The sequence below is a fragment of the Fonticula alba genome, assembly GCF_000388065.1.
Source record: "Fonticula alba strain ATCC 38817 unplaced genomic scaffold supercont2.3, whole genome shotgun sequence".
Classification (NCBI taxonomy): Eukaryota; order Rotosphaerida; family Fonticulaceae; genus Fonticula; species Fonticula alba.
The window spans coordinates 831,701-847,355 of record NW_009242973.1 but is presented as its reverse complement, the minus strand read 5'-3'; the positions used below and the strand labels follow the sequence as shown (position 1 = coordinate 847,355).

Here is a 15,655-nt window from a genome sequence, read left to right as displayed (position 1 = left end):
GGGCCCCGGGGATGGCAGGCCGTCGCCTCGGTCCTCCGCCCTCGATTGAGGGGGAGGAGGGGAGGGGGGGGGAGGGGAGCAGACGACACGCACTTTCGGACTCCTTCAGCGGAACACGGCTATTCATTTGGAGCACGCTGCATGTGACGAGATGGCTTGTGAGTGAGCACAGGGCACAAGGCCGGCCTGGAGGCCACAGCGACGACAGCAGGGCACATCTGCCCGACGTACCGCAACACTGCCCCGCAGCTCCGGCAGTGGTCCTGCACCACGAAGAGCAGCTGCCCGATGGAGTTGAAGAGGCCGCGCATGCGCCGGAAGGCCGAGTCGCACACGCCCTTCACAAAGAGCTCATGCCGGGCATCGTCCTCCTCCGGGCCGCGCAGCTCGTAGTACGCGTCTCTCACCTGCTCCACCGGCAGGTTGAGGGACGCGGCCAGCAGAGCGAAGGCCCGCTCGGGTGACTGGCTGACGGACCCCTCCAGCTGCAGCGGATCGACCGGGCCCTCGCCGAGCCCCGGCGCCGAGATGTCCGTGTGATCTGTGCGTGCCGCCACACAGCCCCCGCGCCCCGTCCCACCCCATCCCGGGTCGCCGCGCCGGCCATGTACGCGTCCATGGGCTAGCAGGTCAGTGTGCGTGCACGAGCAGGCCTGCAGGCGTCTTCATACGCGCGTGCATACACGGCAGTGTAGAGAGAGAGAGAGAGAGAGAGGGAGAGAGAGAGAGGGAGGCCATGCAAGCGCCAACACAGGCGCGTGGCATGCGCGCACCTAGGGTTCGTCCTTGGGCACCGGGAACACTGACTGCAGTGGACAGATGCTGGTGCTGGTGCTGCTGCTGCTGCTGCTGCTGCGGCTGCGGCTGCTGCGGCTGCTGCTCCAGCAGATAGGCACCCAAGTGGTAGCGCAGCAGCAGCACCGGGATGCCGTCACAGCGCTCCAAGCTCAGAGTGTTGCGCTGGGCCTGGAGCTCGGCCAGGACGGTGTTCACAGGGCGCATGAGCATCCGACAGCGGGCCACCGCCGTTTGAAGCTTCTGCCAGTCCTCCTGGGCCTGGGCCTGCAGGTAGTTCAGGGCCGCGCTGTCGACAAAGTCCAGCAGCGAGCGGGGCCCGGTTTCGAAGTGCCGGCGAAAGTCCCGGCGAAAGGCGGGGTCCGCCCCGAAAGTCAAGCCCTCGGGGCCGCTCTGCCGGGCGAGCAGGTACTGCTGGCACTCGGCTGGCAGAGGCTCGACATCGGGCACGGGCCCCGGGCCGCCGGCCGGCGGGAGATCGCGCCGGCGCCCATGCACCGGGCACGCGTGCGGCTCACACTGTGCAGGAGACCCGGAGCACGTGCAGCACAGGACCCCCGGGTCCGCCGGGGACCCTGGGCCCCGATCGTCTGCCTCGGCACCGGCGACCGTGGGCGAGGCCCCATGCCTATGTTGCGACGATTGCTGCTGCTGCTGCTGCTGCTGCTGCTGGTGGTGGTGGTGGTGGTGCTGCTGCTGCTGCTGCATGGAATTCGACAGCACGCGCGAGCCACGCGGCCGTTGGTCCCAGTCGCGCAGGGTCCGGTTGTAGGCCAGCCCGGCGCGCAGGTCCCCCTCCACCTGGCGCTGGGCCAGGGCGTCGGTGGCGGCGCTGACTTCCTCCACACAACGGCCATACGCGAAGGCCAACGCGTCGATGGACAGCCCGGCCGGATCGTCGGTCAGAGTGGCCACCAGGTCCTCCGGCCGGTGACCCGGGCGCATGCCCCGGGGGCCGGCACCCTGGATCGCGGCCTCCAGACGAGCGTCCAACTGCTCGACCACCACGGCGGCCTCGCGTATCCGCTTGTGCGTGTCCTCCAGCGCCCGGGCCACGGTCGCCACGCCGGGCGACTCGAACAGCATGCGCACATGCCCGATCTCGATGTCCGCCTCGCGGACTTCCCGCTGGGCGGCCGTCGTCACCGCCTGGCAGTAGGTGAGGCTCTCGCGCGATTCGGCAAACAGGGCCGTCAGCTGCTCGACCCCGAGGGCCGACGCCGGGAAGGAGGCCATCGTCGACGTGGGCAGGCTCGGCTCGCGCGGGACAATGCCGGGCACGGGGCTCGGCCCGCCCAGGGCAGGGCTGTGTGCCCGGACCGGCATGTGCAGGGATTCCGTGCGCGGTCGGCCGGCCAGCGGCGGCGGCGAAGCATGGGCCGTGGTCAGGCCGGCGGCCACATGCCGAGATTCCAGGATGGGCTGCAGCCCGGGCCCCGGCCGGGAAAGGCCGTCCGGGCCCCGGACCCGGGGATCGATGCCCGGGGCGGTCGCCGCCGGTGGCAGGGGAGCCGTGTTGGCTCGCGGCCGGGGCCCACCGTGCGGAGACACGGCCGCCGATGGCCGGCCATCCGCCGGGGCAGCCTGCGGGGGGAGGGCGCGTTCCGGCGAGGGGCTGGCCGAATCCGTCACATCCGGGAAGGCGAGCCGGTCGAAGTGCGACAGGTGGACCACTGGCCGGGGATGGCGAGGACAGTGTCATGTTGCACGGCAAGGTGGACGGGAGGAGGGGGGGGGGGAGGGTCAGGGCGGATCCGTGGCGCTGGCAGCCGGCGGCGAGAGGGGGCAAGGCCGGTCGACGCACCGTCGTCATCAAGGTCCCGCTGGGAGAGGCCTCCCGGGGGGGTGAGATCCTCGATCGAGGAGGAAGCCGACGAGAGCGACAGATTCTCGGGGCCAGCCGGCAAGGCGCTGAGGGGGGGGCCTGCAGTGGTGTGGGGCCGGGCGGTGGGTGCAGCTGATGGGGCCCCGCGGCGCATGTTCCACCGTCCAGACGGAGGAGGGGGAGGGAGAGGGGGAGGGAGGGGCGCGGGAGAGATGGGAAAAGGGAAGAAGAGCGAGAGGGCAAGGGCAGAGGAGCGAATGGGGGAGGAAATCCAGGCAGAGGAAGTGATGCTGCCCGGCCCGCAGGAGGCCCGATGGGGAGGCGGGCGGGCACAAAAAAAGGCAGATCTGCCCGCAGGCCGGATCTCGATCTCCCCCAGGGGTCTAGCTTCGCCCCCTCGCGCCCGTTGGCGCCTGTTCGCGCCCGTTCGCGCCCCCCAGCGGGACGGGGGGTCGTCGGCCGGGGGGGGGGGGGGGGACAGAGAACGCCCCGTCCAGTTGGCCGTGATGCAAGAGAGCGCCTGCTCGTTCGGGTCAGCGATCGGGCGAAGCACCGGGCCCCGGCCGACGCCGCTCGAAGAACGCCCAACCGCCGGGGAATGTGCGGGCGCGCCTGCACCTCGGCCGGGGGTTTGCAGGCGGATTTTGCCTTCCGAGCAAGATCGTCGACGACCCCCGCGCCCGCTCGGGCGCGCTGGCCCGGGAAACTGCCGATGCACCGGGGACATGCGCGGCGTCTGATGCGTCCCCCGCCCCTCCCTCCCCCCCGGGGGGAGGGGGATGAGGGCATTTTACGGGCCGCACCCAAACCCCGACACTCGCCGGAGATCGAAGGCGTTGTGGCGTCGCGCGGCGAAGGCCGTCGAAGAAACCTCAGTCACCGCCCCGGCCGCCGCGAGGGGGGGGGGGGGGGGGGAACACAGGGCGCTTTCATCAGCCCCCGCCCCCCCCCCGGGAGGGGGGGGAAGGCGAGGGAGCGCCCGGGGCCTGGGGGGCGGCGACCTGTATGGCTCGTCGGGGCTCGCGCATTCGTTGGCACTCTTCGCCGCACCCTCCAGACCGCCTGATGTGGCCCGTGTCACGCCGGGGCGATCTACGATCGGAGACGCCGGTGTCCAATTAATCACCGAGACACCGAAAGGGCGCACGCCGGCCGGGGAACCACGGCTGGCGGGGGCCCGGTCACCGAGGGGGGAGGCGGTAGCGGCGGCGAGGGGGGGCCCCTGCGCCACGGCGGATGGCCGGCCCTGAGGGGGCTCCCAGTGGCACTTGTTTTTTCCCCGTCCAGTGGTCCGGCAGGCGGGGGTGCCGGTGGTGCGGCCGGCGCACACCCCGATCGACCTCCGGGGTGTCTCTTTGGCGTGCCAAAGGGCCGACGGACCGCGCCCGGCCCGGGGCTCTAGGCAACAGACGCGCCGGCGATCGGCCGGACCGCCCCTCGGCAGATCACCGGCAATTGCCCCCCCCCCCCCCCTCAACCCTCCAGCCATCTACCTCTCTGCCAGGCGCAAAGAAAAGGACACCCCCGATGGGCGCGGCCTCTGGCTGGCAGTCAGCCCATTGTCCTTCTTCGCTCCCGTCCCCGCTCCCCTTTTCGCTTGCTCTGCTGCCCTCCCCCCCCCTCTGCCCCTCCCTCTCCCGCGCCTCTCCCGCCCTCCCCCCTCCCACCATGAAGGATATCAAAGGTACGATGCAGTCGCGCACCTGCTGCACTCGCGCCTGCTGTTTGCTGACCGCTTGTCCTTCTCCATCCCCCCCGACTCAGGGTACCTTTCGGCCATGGCTCCTGCCGCTGACGCACTACCCCGCCGCCACCGCCGCCGCCGCCGCCGCCTCCCCCATGCTGACACCCCGCCAGACTCATCGTCCTCTCCTTCTTCATGGCCCTCGGCCTGCTGCTGATTTTGCTGTCTTGTGCCCTGTTCAAGTACGTGTCTGCCCCCCCCCCCCTTGCCGCCCCGCTCTCCGTCGTCCTTTGCCTGCTGACCATCCTGCCCTCCCTCCCTCCCTCCCTCCCTCCCTCTCTCTCTCGCTCTCTTTTTCTCTCGCAGCAATTGGTGGCTCCTCTTCGTCAGTACGTCCTCCTTCACGGGCTGACAGTGGCTTTTTTTCCCCTCTGCTCCCCCTCTCGCTCTCCCCCTCTCCTTCAATGCACGCCCTGCTCACCCGCGCCCCCCCCCCCCTCCTCCCAGTGGCGTTCTACTTCCTGTCGCCCATCCCGACGATGTTCGCCAACAAGATCGACGAGCACCGGCAGAATGCCAGCTTCGGCCTCAGCGGCGGCGATACGTGCGTCGGCGTCTGCCCTGTGTCCCTCCTTCCTTTTCCTCACAACGCCCCTGCCCCCTCCCCCGCCTGCCCTCCTCCTTACTCTTCTCCCCCGCCCCCTATTCTCAGGTCTGGTGTCCGCGACGCCGGCAACTTCATGTCAGCCTTCCTGCTGGTCTCGGGCTTCAGCTTCCCGCTGGCTCTGCTACGTGGCGATGTGGTGCGCCCTCCCCCTCCATTGCCCCCCATCCCTCCCCCTGTGTCGAGCCATCTCCGCCTCACGCCCAACACTGTCCTCCTCCCGCCCCCCCTCCCCCCCCACCCCCACCCCCCTGGCCATGTGGGCCCGCTTTTGGCGCGCAGGTCGAAGGTGCCGCTGCCGGCATGGCCTGCGCCGGTGGCATCGTCTGCTTCCTGTCGCTGGCGGTCTACGCCAAGCGCTACTCGAACAACGACAGCGCGGGTGCTTTCTGAGATGTCCACCTGTGGCCTGCCTTTTCTCCCTCCCCCTTCCCCTCCCCCCCCCCTCCTTCGGGGCCTGATTAAGTGTACAAAAAAGAAAGAAGCAAATGCAGTTGTCTTTTATTCCCCACGTCTGCCGGCGGAACCATGCTTCCGTTTTCCCCCCCTCTCCCTCTGCCCATTTCCGGCTCCCCTCCCCCTTCATTCCGCTGGTCCTTTGGACACACACACACATCGGCTGGTTGGAAGGTTCCTGTCCATTGGCGACAGCAGGCCGATGGCCTCACTGCGTTGGGGTGTAATGCTGCGACCGGCGGGCGTTGATCACACAGGCGTGCGCCCCGCCAAGAGCGCCACTCCCGCTGAAAAAGACCTTGGCATCCACCGGCTGGGGGAAGACCGGCACCGGCCAGATGGACCCGCGTACGAAGCCGCCAGCCTGCTCGGTGGCGATCTGGCGCATGTCGTCGGTTGTTTGGGACCTAATAAGAGCCGCACCAAGGCACATGTCAGTTGCGGGTAAATTCCAGCACGCGGCAGGCATGGCCCAGGAGAGGGACGATAGCCGGGCAGCTGCCCGGCGAGACCCATGGACGAAGGACGCACTTTTCCTGGAGCCACAGCCCCTGAGTCCAGGCGAAGGGCTCCGCCGGAGGCCCGGGCTTGCCGTCCGGACCCGGAGGCGGTGGGACATTGATATTTTGAAGAGCGAGCAGCGAGAGAGCACGGTTGGCATCCGTGTAGTAACATCCCTCCATCGGGTCGAAGGGGACATTGGCCGCGGCGGCGGCGGCCTGATCGGCGGCGGCCTGCGACGCGGCGCGGCTCTTTGAAAGATCTATTCAGGAAGGGGACGAGGTCAGAGCACTGGACGAAGGGGGGGAGGGAAAGGCAGGGCAGGGCAGGGCAAGGCTGCGACGGGGCAAGGCAGGGCGCAACACGACACAGCACGACACAGCACAGCACAGCACAGCACAGCACAGCACAGCACAGCACAGCAGGGCAAAAGATGGACGTACTCTGGGCGTTGGCGCGCGCGCGGGCCTCCAGCTGGACTGCAAAAGCCAGGCCAAAGTGAGTGGGCGGAGGTGAGATTGAAGGCCGGTGGCCGACACAGGCAGGAGCAGGGGCGAAGGATGGCCACCAGGGGGACGGGCCGGCGAAAGGGAAATACAACACCAGGGCGAGAGAGGCAGGAGGAGGAGGAGGAGGAGGAGGAGGGGGAGGAAGATGCGCACTGGCCAACGCGCGAATGGCTTCGAAAGGGGTCCAGGTGGCGTCCCCCTCGCGAGCACGCCACTCACGCAAATTCGAGCCAGCCACATGGCGGGAGCGATTCCCCCGCCCGCCGAGCAGGCTCATGCTCTGAGAGGCGGAGACACTGCTCGAGGCCGATTCCGACCGGGGAAGGCCGGCCGCGGCGGGGTCCGCCGTGAAGGGATCCGGCAAAGCCCGGCGCCACTCGAACTGGGGGAGTGACAGGGCGGCCGCGACGCCGGCCTGTCGGGCCCGCCTCCGGCGCTCGGCGGCCGTGGCGGCGGCCGGGCCATCCTGCGCCTTGCCGCCCAGGGGCAGGCTACATCCGGGCGGGGGGGCCAGCGTGGCGCAGGCAAAGAGAAACAGCTGCTGGTCGACGTTCTGACGCTGGGCGAGGCGGATGACTGAGGAGAGTGGCGGACCGGCGGACCGGCGGACCGGCGGACCGCGGGCCAGACCCAGGGTTCAGGAGGCGGCGAGGATGATGCCGCAGGCATGAGGCGTCGGGTTAGGTGGGGATCCGGCGGGGCCCGGACAAACAGCCAGGGCGAAGGCCCCCAGGGCCGGCAAGGTTCGAAGGGAGGGAGCAAGAGCCACGCACAGATTTCCTCCACATTCTCCAGGTAATCGTCGTAGGCCCGGTCGCACTCGTCCGGCGAGATGACAGACGCGAACTCCGGCAGCGGGTCGAAAGACTCGCGGGTGCGGATGTGCGCGGCCAGGGTCTCCCGCGCCCAGAGGTCCCGCTCGATGCCCATCCACTCCCACCGAGGGGGCCGGAAGTCGTCGGCCCCGCGCAGGGACAGCCCGCAGTGGCACCGGGCCGGGGCGTTGGGCGCGGCGAAGGTGTGGTCGCGGCACCGCTCGCACACCACATGCCCACAGGGGGTCACCAGGAGGGCGGTCGACCGAAGGAGCGACGTGGCACACGCCTCGCACCGCCGGTGCTGCGGCAACACCGTCGACGGGGTGGGCAGGCTGTCGGTGGTGGGCGCCACCGCTGCCTCCAGCCCGGACTGCGTGGCCGGCGAGGGGGGCGGCGTGAGTCCCGACCCGCCGACCGGCGCAGCGTTGGACTGCAGCATCCTCGATGGCAGGAAGTGGGTAGGAGGGGGGGGGAGGGGTCGAAGGAGAAAGGGGCTGAGCGCGGACGTGCGGGCAAGGCAAGAGGGAGGGAGGGAGGGAGAGAGAGAGAGGGAGAAGGCGGGGAGGGGGCGGGAGACGAGGGAAAGCTGGGCAGGGCTGCGGCCGACCGGGCACCATGGGCGCCCTTGGGCGGGGCCGACATGCGCGGCGCAGCTTCACATGTCCCCGCCCGCCCGCCGGCTCCCCCCCCCCCCCCCCCCCCCCCCCCCCCCCCCCCCCCCCCCCCCCCCCCCCCCCGCCCCAGACCCCAGGCCCCCAGGCAAGCCAGTTGCACGATTGCCCCCCGCCCCCCCCCCCCCCCCCCCGTTAGGCGACTCCCGTCGCTCCGTGCCTGCGCGCCCAGGTCCCGGACCAAATCCCGGGCTACGCGCGCGCGCGCGCGGCGCCGCCGACAATCCGGGCCTCGAAGATGGTGGCGAGCGGGAAAGGCAGGCGCGAGGGGCCGCAGATGACCACGAACGCGGCGGGGGGGGCAAAAAGAAAGGGGGCATGCGCTCCCGCACGGGATCGAACCGCGGACCTTGGGATTAACAGTCCCACGCTCTACCTACTGAGCCACAGGAGCTACATGCTGACCACGGCCTGCCGCGGCACTTTCAACCCCCCCGCCTTCTTCGCCGAGACCGCGGCCCCAGCAGGAGTGAGTCGCTTGTCTCGTTCCCCCCCGCCGGCTGGCCGGCGTCCTGGACCGAGACCCGGCCCCACCGTGCGAGCACAACTGCCGAGCCTACGCCACGGAGACAGGTATATTGCCGGCCCTCAGCCGGCGGGCGCCCCGGGGCGAAGGCGGACGCTCAGGAGCACCTCCCCCGGGAGCCGGGCCGCCTGGCGGGCATACGCATCCTCCAGCTGGCGGGCCAGGCCGGCCGCCCGGTCCCGGCGCCCGGGGTCCACGACGCCGGGCAGGCCAGCACGCCAGAGGGCCGCCGCCGGGCCCAGGTCCGGCACCCAGCACTGGTCGAGGGTCAGTTCGCCGGGCGAGGCCGCCGGGCCCGGGTCCCGGACACCGGCAGCCCAGACCCCGGGCCGGGCGCTGGCAAGGACAGTGGCCCCGAGGCCCGGGCCGGGCTGACACCGGGAGCAGCGGACGCGTGCCCAGCCCGGCGCCCGGCCCGGCGTGGCCACTCTCACTGCCGGGCCGGCCGGGCCGGCGGCGCAAAGGATGCTAACCAGCAGCGGCCCCAGGCGCACGTCGGCCTCGTCTGGCTCGACCGGCGCGCGGTCCGCCGGCTGCAGGGCGATCTCCAGCCCGGAAAGGGGCCCCCCCTGGGCGCCGGGCCCGGCAGTGATGCCGGCCGGCGAGGGGCCTCGCAGCCAGGGCGCCCCGGCGGCCGTGGCGAAGACCCGCGCAAACCACCCGGCCCCAGGGTCCAGAGGCACCCGGAGGCTGACGCTGCCGCGATAAATATTACGCACCAGCCCATCGAACCCGAAGACGGGCATGGCCCCGAGGCCGCCGGCCGACGGGGCCGCCAGCATGTCCTCCCAGGGCCGCCGGCCGGAGCCCGGGTCGGGGCGGTCATGCGCCAGGCGACCGGACCCGGCACATTGGCCGCAGCGGGCCACCACCGTGACGGACCGAGGCTCGGCCCGGCTGGCCGACACGCCACAAAGGATGGGCCCGTCGGCCGGGCCCGGGGGCCCCGGCGTGCCGGACAGCCCGGCCGCCAAGAGCACGGCCCCGGCCAGCGAGTCCGCCGGGCCAGGGCCACCGGAGTGCCCCGCCTGCAGCCACGCGTCATATGCAGCGCCGGCCGCCGCCGTGGCGAAAGACCCGGCCAGGCGGCTGACATGGCGCCGGAGTTGCCGCTCGGTGCCCGGCTGCCCGCGGTACCACCCCCGGAGGAGGCCCTCATCCAGCAGGAGCATGCCGTCGAAGTGCCGGGCCTGGCGTCCGGCACTCGTGGAGTATGCGGCGCCGGCCTGGCCCGGCTCGGCCGGCCCCAGGGTGTGCCCGGTGCGTGGGACCTCCGGCACCAGGCAGCCGGCGGCCATGCGGCGCTGGCGCTCGGCCCCCCGAGGCCCCCCGGGCCCGGGCCCTCGCGCGGCCAGACCCTGCAGCGACCCCAGGGCCGCGCGCAGCAGGTCGTCCCACTCGCGCCGGGTCCCCGGGAAGTGGGGATTGTCCGCGAAGAAGCCCATGTCCTCCAACGGCCAGAAGTGGTCCAGCAGCCAATGCCCCAGGCGCCCGGTCAGCATGAACCCCATGCCGGCAAAGTGGCTCGTGCGCAGGACCTGCCCCGGGTCGGCCGCCAGCCCCGGGTAGCTCCGGTCATTCCAGGCGCTGACGCAGAAGAGCTCCCCGGCTGGCGGGGCGGCCGGGTCGTCGGCGTGGCCGGCCTCGGCCGCCGGGGCCGGCGGCTGGCTTGCCAGCAGGGAGGTGCAATTTAGCACCCCTGGGTGCGAGGGCCCGGCGTGGGCGAAGGCCGCGCAGGGGCCCCCTCGCGCGCATCGCCCATCCGCCAGCAGGGCCCCCCGGCCGAGGGCAAAGTAATCCACGAAATCCACCCCCAGCACCAGGTCATCCTCCAGGAAGATGGCCGTCCGATCGGGAGCATCTTCCCCCGCAGGCAGGCCCCCCGGCACCGGGAGGTAGCGAGCTCGGCTGGCATGCGCGAAAGCGTCCGCCACCAGGAAGCGATAGACGTATGCCAGGCGCCATGACGCCACCGGGCCACTGGACGCGGCCCAGGGTTGGCCCTCTGGCGGCGGGACCGTGATGATGCGCGGGCGCATGTCTGGCAGGGCGGCGGCCAGGCGCCGCACCGCGTCGGTGGGCTGGCCGTCCACGTACACCCGCAGCCGCGGCCGGCTGGGCCCGTCGGCCGGGCAAAGGACGCTCCGCTGGAGGGCCCGCCGGAGCCCGGCCGTCAGGGACGCCAAATCCCGGCGCCCGGTGGTCAAGATCGCCACATCGAAGTCGCACAGGTCCTCGCCCGGTGGCACGGCCATGGGCAACTCCCCGGGGGTTGCCTCGACGGGCGTGTGGCCCGGAGTGGCGACCGCTGCCTCGCGCTGCGGCAGCCGCGGCCCGTCCCAGACCGGTCGCAGGAGGTACAGCAGCAGAGCCACCACGAGCCCCGCCAGCAGGACCACGCGCAGGCCGCATACCGTCCACCGGCGCAGAACCCGGCGCATGGCACGCAGCCGCGGCCGCGGCATGCTTGCCCGAAGTGCCCTCTCCCGCCCGGCCGCACCCCCGTCACAGCAGGGCCAGCCAGAAGGGAGGGAAGGAAATCCGCCAGCGGACACGCCCAAATGCGCGAAGCAGCGGAGGGAGAGCGAGTGCACAAGGGAGCTTGAGGAGCAAGATGCAACGAGTGAGTGGGGGGGGGGGGAGAGAGAGAATTATTTGTCTATTGTGGGCAAGGGACGAGCGAGGAGCGAGGGACCGGGGCGGGCGCCGAAGTACCACCAGCGGTGAGGCAATCTGTCCGGCTGGCCTTCGCCCCGGCCCCGGCCCCCGGGCCGCCGGGGGAGCCCTTTCTCGATGGGAAGGGGGGGGGGGGAGCGCCGACGGACGTCGCGCGGGCTTAACCCTCAACACTTCGAGGGGCATGGACACGTGACGTGCGGCACGGGGTACCCGGCCTAGGCGTCGTCCTCCGAGTCATCGGTGCCAGACCCGCTGCCGGAGTCGGAGGAGCCGCTACCATCGTCCGCGCTCGAGGAGGAGGAGGAGTCATCGTCGTCGGTGTCGTCCTCGACCACGCGCATGGCCGACATGTTCTGGATGCCCAGCTCTTGCAGGGTCAGCCCGAGGAAGTTGGCCGCCAGGTCGGCATCCGCCAGCAGCTGGTCCAGGCCCAGGTCGGCGGTGCTCTCCTCCGGCAGCAGGGGCCGGGTGAACTTCTCGCGCGTGAGCGGGAGGAACAGGGCGAAAGAGGACTGCATGTGGAATTCCGGCTTGCTGTGGGTGTCGACCACGGCGAAGAGGTGCTGCATGTGTGTGTGTGTGTGTGGGCGTGTGTGTGTGGGCGTGTGGGCGTGTGGGCGTGTGTGGGCGTGTGCATGCGGGAGGGAGCGGGGTCAGTGGGAAGGAGGGGCATACGAGCGGAAGGAGAGACATAGGAGCGCGCACCGCAAGCCGGTGCTCGGTGGGGTTGAAGTAAAAGACCGAGCGCTGTGGAGTGGACGAGGAGATGGCGATGGCAATGGCCCCGGGGGCACCCTTCTCCAAGAGAGGGGTGCGCTGGAGGAGCTCCTCCGAGAAGGAGAGGTGGCGGATGCGGTGCTGCGTGCACGAGGCGAGGGGATGCGTCAGGAAAAAAAGACCCGACAGCAGAGAGCAGCAGGCAAGAAGAGAGATAGGGAGAAAGAGGGAGAGGAAGAAAGATATGCCCGCGATGTGTGTGCGCGTGTGTGTGTGTGTGTGTGTGTGTGTGTGTACCATATCCCGACGGTTCTGGCGGGCCTGCTGGCGCTCGAGACGGGCGGCCGCCTCGCGTGCGGCCCGGGCCTCCTCCTGCTCGATGAGCTCGCGCTGCTGGCGCTGAGCCGCCTCTTCCTCCTCGCGGCGACGCCGATCGATCTCGATCGATTCCAAATACTCCCGCCGCTGCTGCTGGATGATATCGGCATTGGTGACGCGCGCGCGGCGCTGCGCGGCGCTGTGTGACCGCCATGGCCGAAGGGGCGCCCCGCCGCGAGGTCAGTGTGTGTCTTGCTGGGGGGGGGGGGGGGGGGGAGGCGCGGGGGCAAGAGCCTCCGGGCCGGCACGCGGGGAGAGGGAGACCATGATCAGGGGGGGAGGGGGGGGGAAAGGCGGAAAGACAAAACGTACCGGGTAGACCGGATCTGCGATAGCTCCGGGCCGAAGGTGGTCAACACGTCACGCAAGCGCTGCAGGACAAAGCGCCGCATGGCCGGACCGCGGCCGTCACCAGTGGTGTCGGTGGCGGCCGAGGCGTCCGCTGTCCCGGGCGTGGCCGCCGCCGCCGCCGCCGACTGGAAGAAGGACGAGGGGAACCCATCGATGCGAGCCAAGACCGTGGTCTCGCCACGGGCCATCTTCAGCACCGCCAGGAAGGGATATGCCAGGACATTGCTGGACACGGCCACATGGTAGGCGTCCTTCTCCAGGACCGTGCCGCCCCAAAGGAGGAAGGGGGGCTTGTCATCGGCCCCGGCCATATCGGACGCCTGGTCGGCTTCCTCATCGGCATCGAGCCCGAGCCCGGCGAAGGACGGCAGCGGCCGACGCATGAGGTCCAGGAAATCCGCCGACGCCAGGACGTCGCGGCAAAAGATCGGCGTCAGTGGCTGGTCCGGGCTGTGGAGGTAGACCACCAGGAAGGAGGCATCCATCTCCGAGCGGTCGAGGGCCTACGGCCGGCGGCGAGACCGAGGGAGAGAAGGGCGGACAGCGGCAGAGGGCAGAGGGGGGCCTGGTCAGTGGGAATCAGGGAACAGGAGAGACCTGGCAGGCGAGATGAATAGACAGGGTAGAAGACAGAGCCAGAGGATGGCGCACCTCGACAAAGGACCCTTCGAAGAAATTCAGCTGGTTGGCGGATTCCGGGTTGGACACATAGTTCTCGGAGAAGTCCAGGGAAAAGCGCCGGGCAACCTGAGTAGGGGTCTGACGGGAGGTGTCCGGCTCGCGGAGGGCTGTGTGGCGGACACGTGCGGGTTTGCGCGGGGAAGGGCGGGGGGGGGGGGGGGGGGGGGGGGGGGAGGGAGGGAAGGAGAGAGGGGCACAGACGGAAACCGGGAATAGAGGCACATGTCAGTGGGGCCACGGACTCGCATGCGCGCGCGCCCGTGCGCGAGAACACAGGACCGCAGGCAGGGGCAAAAGCGACTTGGCGCACACGAGGGGGAGATGATGCTCATGGCCACGAAGAGCGGCGCGCGCAGGCTGAACACCAGCACACTCCAGGCCACATTGAGAACCAGGCGGATGGGCGTGTACGAGAGCGGCCGGGGGAGGTTGTTCAAGAAGGGGGGCGTCTGTGCCAGGGAGTAATACACAAAGGAGAGGATGTTGAGCAGGGAGCGCCGCGGGCCCGGGCTGCCAGACCCGGAGGAGGACGCCCGAATGTGGCTGCCCCCGGTGCCGGGCCGGGCTGTGGCCTCCAGGACTGCCCGGTGTGCGGCATGGGCCTGGGCAATCCGACGCCGGGCGCTGGCCTCCACGTCGGAGGTGGAATCCGAGTCGGAGTCCGAGTCGGAGTCCAGCAGGTGGCCATCCTCCTGGTCGCTGGAGGAAGATGCGTCCCCGTCGGAGGACGAGTCGACGTAGTAGGCTGCAGGGTGCGTGGCGGACATTTGGCTCTGCAGGCTGGCCAGGTCGGCCACCGGGCGCTGCTGAGTTAGGTGCTCCATGGCTGCCTGGGTCGAAGTGGCATCAGGGCAGGGCAGGTGGCAGGGGGCGGGGGGGGCGGGGGGGCGGGGGGGGGGGCGCGCGAAGTTAGCCATGGGCAGGCAGGTGAAAAGGGGGCGGCGGCGAGGAGCAGGTACCTCGAGATCCCAGTCATTCTGGATCAACACCGACATGCATGTCTCAAAGTCCGGCTCGCTGGCGATCGCCTTCAGGTGGCGGGGGGGCAGAGTGTCAGTGCGTGAGCCCGGCGCGAAAGGAGAAACGTGGCGAGGGGAGGCGAGGCGGACCTGCAGCGAGAGGACGAGATTAAGCTGGTCCTCGCTCAGGTAGTCCATGGCGGGGAGAGAGAGAGAGAGAAAGAGGGAGAGAGAGAGAGAGAAAGAGGGAGAGAGAGAGAGAGAGAAAGAGGGAGAGAGAGAGAGAGAGAGAGAGAGCAGGGAGTGGGGAAACGGGGCGGGGTGGAGGGAGTGAGGCGGCGGCGCGAAAACCGGACGGATGCGGAGAAAAAGTCTGTCTACATGCCCGACTGGCACCGAGCACCGGAGTGGGTGGCCCTTGAGAGGGGGGTACCCTGGGGCAAGAACAGACGGAGGGGGGGGGGGGGACCTCTCCCGCGCCAGGTAGGGCCGCGGTCGTGGTTGTCATCGTTCCCTCCCGATTCTAGGCCGCACACACACACACACACACAATGAACAGCTGGGAACTTGGGGCTGGACCGGGACCCGCCCCGGTCCGCTGGGAGGGAACATCCGCCGGGAATTGTATCTTGTCTTTTTGAAAAATCTGTCCACGTAATTTGACGCGATGAACCTCCTCCGGAAACGGGCGGGGAGGCAGTGCGTCCTATGTGCCGTGGCCCCCACCCCCTGGGTGTTGCGCACCTGCGAACAGGCTGATCGGCCGACACGCTCGGCCCCCCGCCCCCCCGGGAGGGGGATCGTAACCCCGCCGTGGCGCGCCTGCCGTTTAGGGACGGATGGAGGCCGCGTTTTCCATCCTTAGACCGGGGGGGGGGGGGGCGGATCAACATACGGCGGAGTCTTCCCCCCTCCGTCGTCGCCCTGCAAAAGTCTCTCCGCAGACTCCCCTCTCCACGTCCGACGGACGTGTTTTTCTCGGCGACAAAAAGCAGGGCACATCCCCCCGATCAGAAGCCCGTTTCGCCCCCGCGCCCGGAAAGGGGGCAAAAGTTCTCCCGATCCGGGAATTGAACCCGGGCCTCCCGCGTGACAGGCGGGGATTCTCACCACTATACTAATCGGGATTCCGATGGGAACTGCCCACTGACACGGCACTCTTAAACATTCTTCCTTTCTTGTGTTTGCCGTGCTCCATGGATACTGCCAACGGATGTGGCCCGCTCCTTGGCCCCCGCCCACCAACTAGAGTGCCGCCGGCGTCCGCACCCGGCACGACCGAAGCAGCAGCGGGGGAGAGTGGCTGCCGTTGTCGCTGCTGCTGTTGCTGTTGCTGTTGCTGTTGCCTTTGACTCGGCGCGGCCCCGGCCACAGCAATGGGAGCCCCGCACGACCCCGAAAGGTCGGTGCACCGAGGGCAGGGCGTGCTTGCAGGGCGGGG

The 15,655-nt window shown here is 70.1% G+C and overlaps 5 protein-coding genes and 2 non-coding genes across 7 annotated transcripts in view; 1 reads left to right on the top strand and 6 right to left on the bottom strand.

The window, feature by feature from the left end:
• Positions 1 to 2,947, bottom strand: part of H696_01981 (hypothetical protein) — a gene marked incomplete at its 3' end in the record, with an annotated part of 5,378 nt that extends 2,431 nt beyond the window's left edge. Inside the window, exons 1-4 of the mRNA XM_009495881.1 lie at positions 2,600 to 2,947; positions 774 to 2,468; positions 232 to 541; positions 94 to 137 (exon numbers count right to left, since the gene is read on the bottom strand). Of these exons, the coding sequence (XP_009494156.1) occupies positions 94 to 137; positions 232 to 541; positions 774 to 2,468; positions 2,600 to 2,774 (2,224 nt within the window). The 5' untranslated portion in view covers positions 2,775 to 2,947. The remainder of the gene's footprint in view (positions 1 to 93; positions 138 to 231; positions 542 to 773; positions 2,469 to 2,599) is intronic.
• A 1,552-nt stretch (positions 2,948 to 4,499) lies between these two features.
• H696_01980 (hypothetical protein) lies at positions 4,500 to 5,361 on the top strand (the record flags this gene model as incomplete). The annotated part of the gene is made up of 5 exons (XM_009495880.1): positions 4,500 to 4,546; positions 4,671 to 4,693; positions 4,812 to 4,908; positions 5,017 to 5,107; positions 5,251 to 5,361. 5 exons carry the CDS (start codon positions 4,500 to 4,502, stop codon positions 5,359 to 5,361), a joined length of 369 nt encoding a protein of 122 aa, XP_009494155.1.
• Positions 5,362 to 5,632: 271 nt separating this feature from the next.
• H696_01979 (hypothetical protein) lies at positions 5,633 to 7,691 on the bottom strand (the record flags this gene model as incomplete). Its single annotated transcript, XM_009495879.1, has 5 exons — positions 5,633 to 5,831; positions 5,956 to 6,187; positions 6,369 to 6,404; positions 6,588 to 7,010; positions 7,208 to 7,691. The coding sequence occupies 5 exons, from the start codon at positions 7,689 to 7,691 to the stop codon at positions 5,633 to 5,635; spliced, it is 1,374 nt and encodes a 457-aa protein (XP_009494154.1).
• Positions 7,692 to 8,244: 553 nt separating this feature from the next.
• H696_01978 lies at positions 8,245 to 8,317 on the bottom strand. The gene has a single exon. It is a non-coding gene; the product is annotated as a tRNA-Asn (tRNA).
• A 163-nt stretch (positions 8,318 to 8,480) lies between these two features.
• H696_01977 (hypothetical protein) lies at positions 8,481 to 10,914 on the bottom strand (the record flags this gene model as incomplete). Its single annotated transcript, XM_009495878.1, has 1 exon — positions 8,481 to 10,914. The coding sequence occupies one exon, from the start codon at positions 10,912 to 10,914 to the stop codon at positions 8,512 to 8,514; it is 2,403 nt and encodes an 800-aa protein (XP_009494153.1). The 3' UTR covers positions 8,481 to 8,511.
• Positions 10,915 to 11,091: 177 nt separating this feature from the next.
• H696_01976 (hypothetical protein) lies at positions 11,092 to 14,416 on the bottom strand. Its single transcript, XM_009495877.1, has 8 exons — positions 14,365 to 14,416; positions 14,215 to 14,283; positions 13,566 to 14,085; positions 13,226 to 13,362; positions 12,536 to 13,077; positions 12,143 to 12,362; positions 11,834 to 11,986; positions 11,092 to 11,691 (listed from the first exon to the last, which is right to left on the bottom strand). The coding sequence occupies exons 1-8, from the start codon at positions 14,410 to 14,412 to the stop codon at positions 11,344 to 11,346; spliced, it is 2,037 nt and encodes a 678-aa protein (XP_009494152.1). The 5' UTR covers positions 14,413 to 14,416; the 3' UTR covers positions 11,092 to 11,343.
• An 853-nt stretch (positions 14,417 to 15,269) lies between these two features.
• H696_01975 lies at positions 15,270 to 15,341 on the bottom strand. The gene has a single exon. It is a non-coding gene; the product is annotated as a tRNA-Asp (tRNA).
• Positions 15,342 to 15,655: the final 314 nt, after the last annotated feature.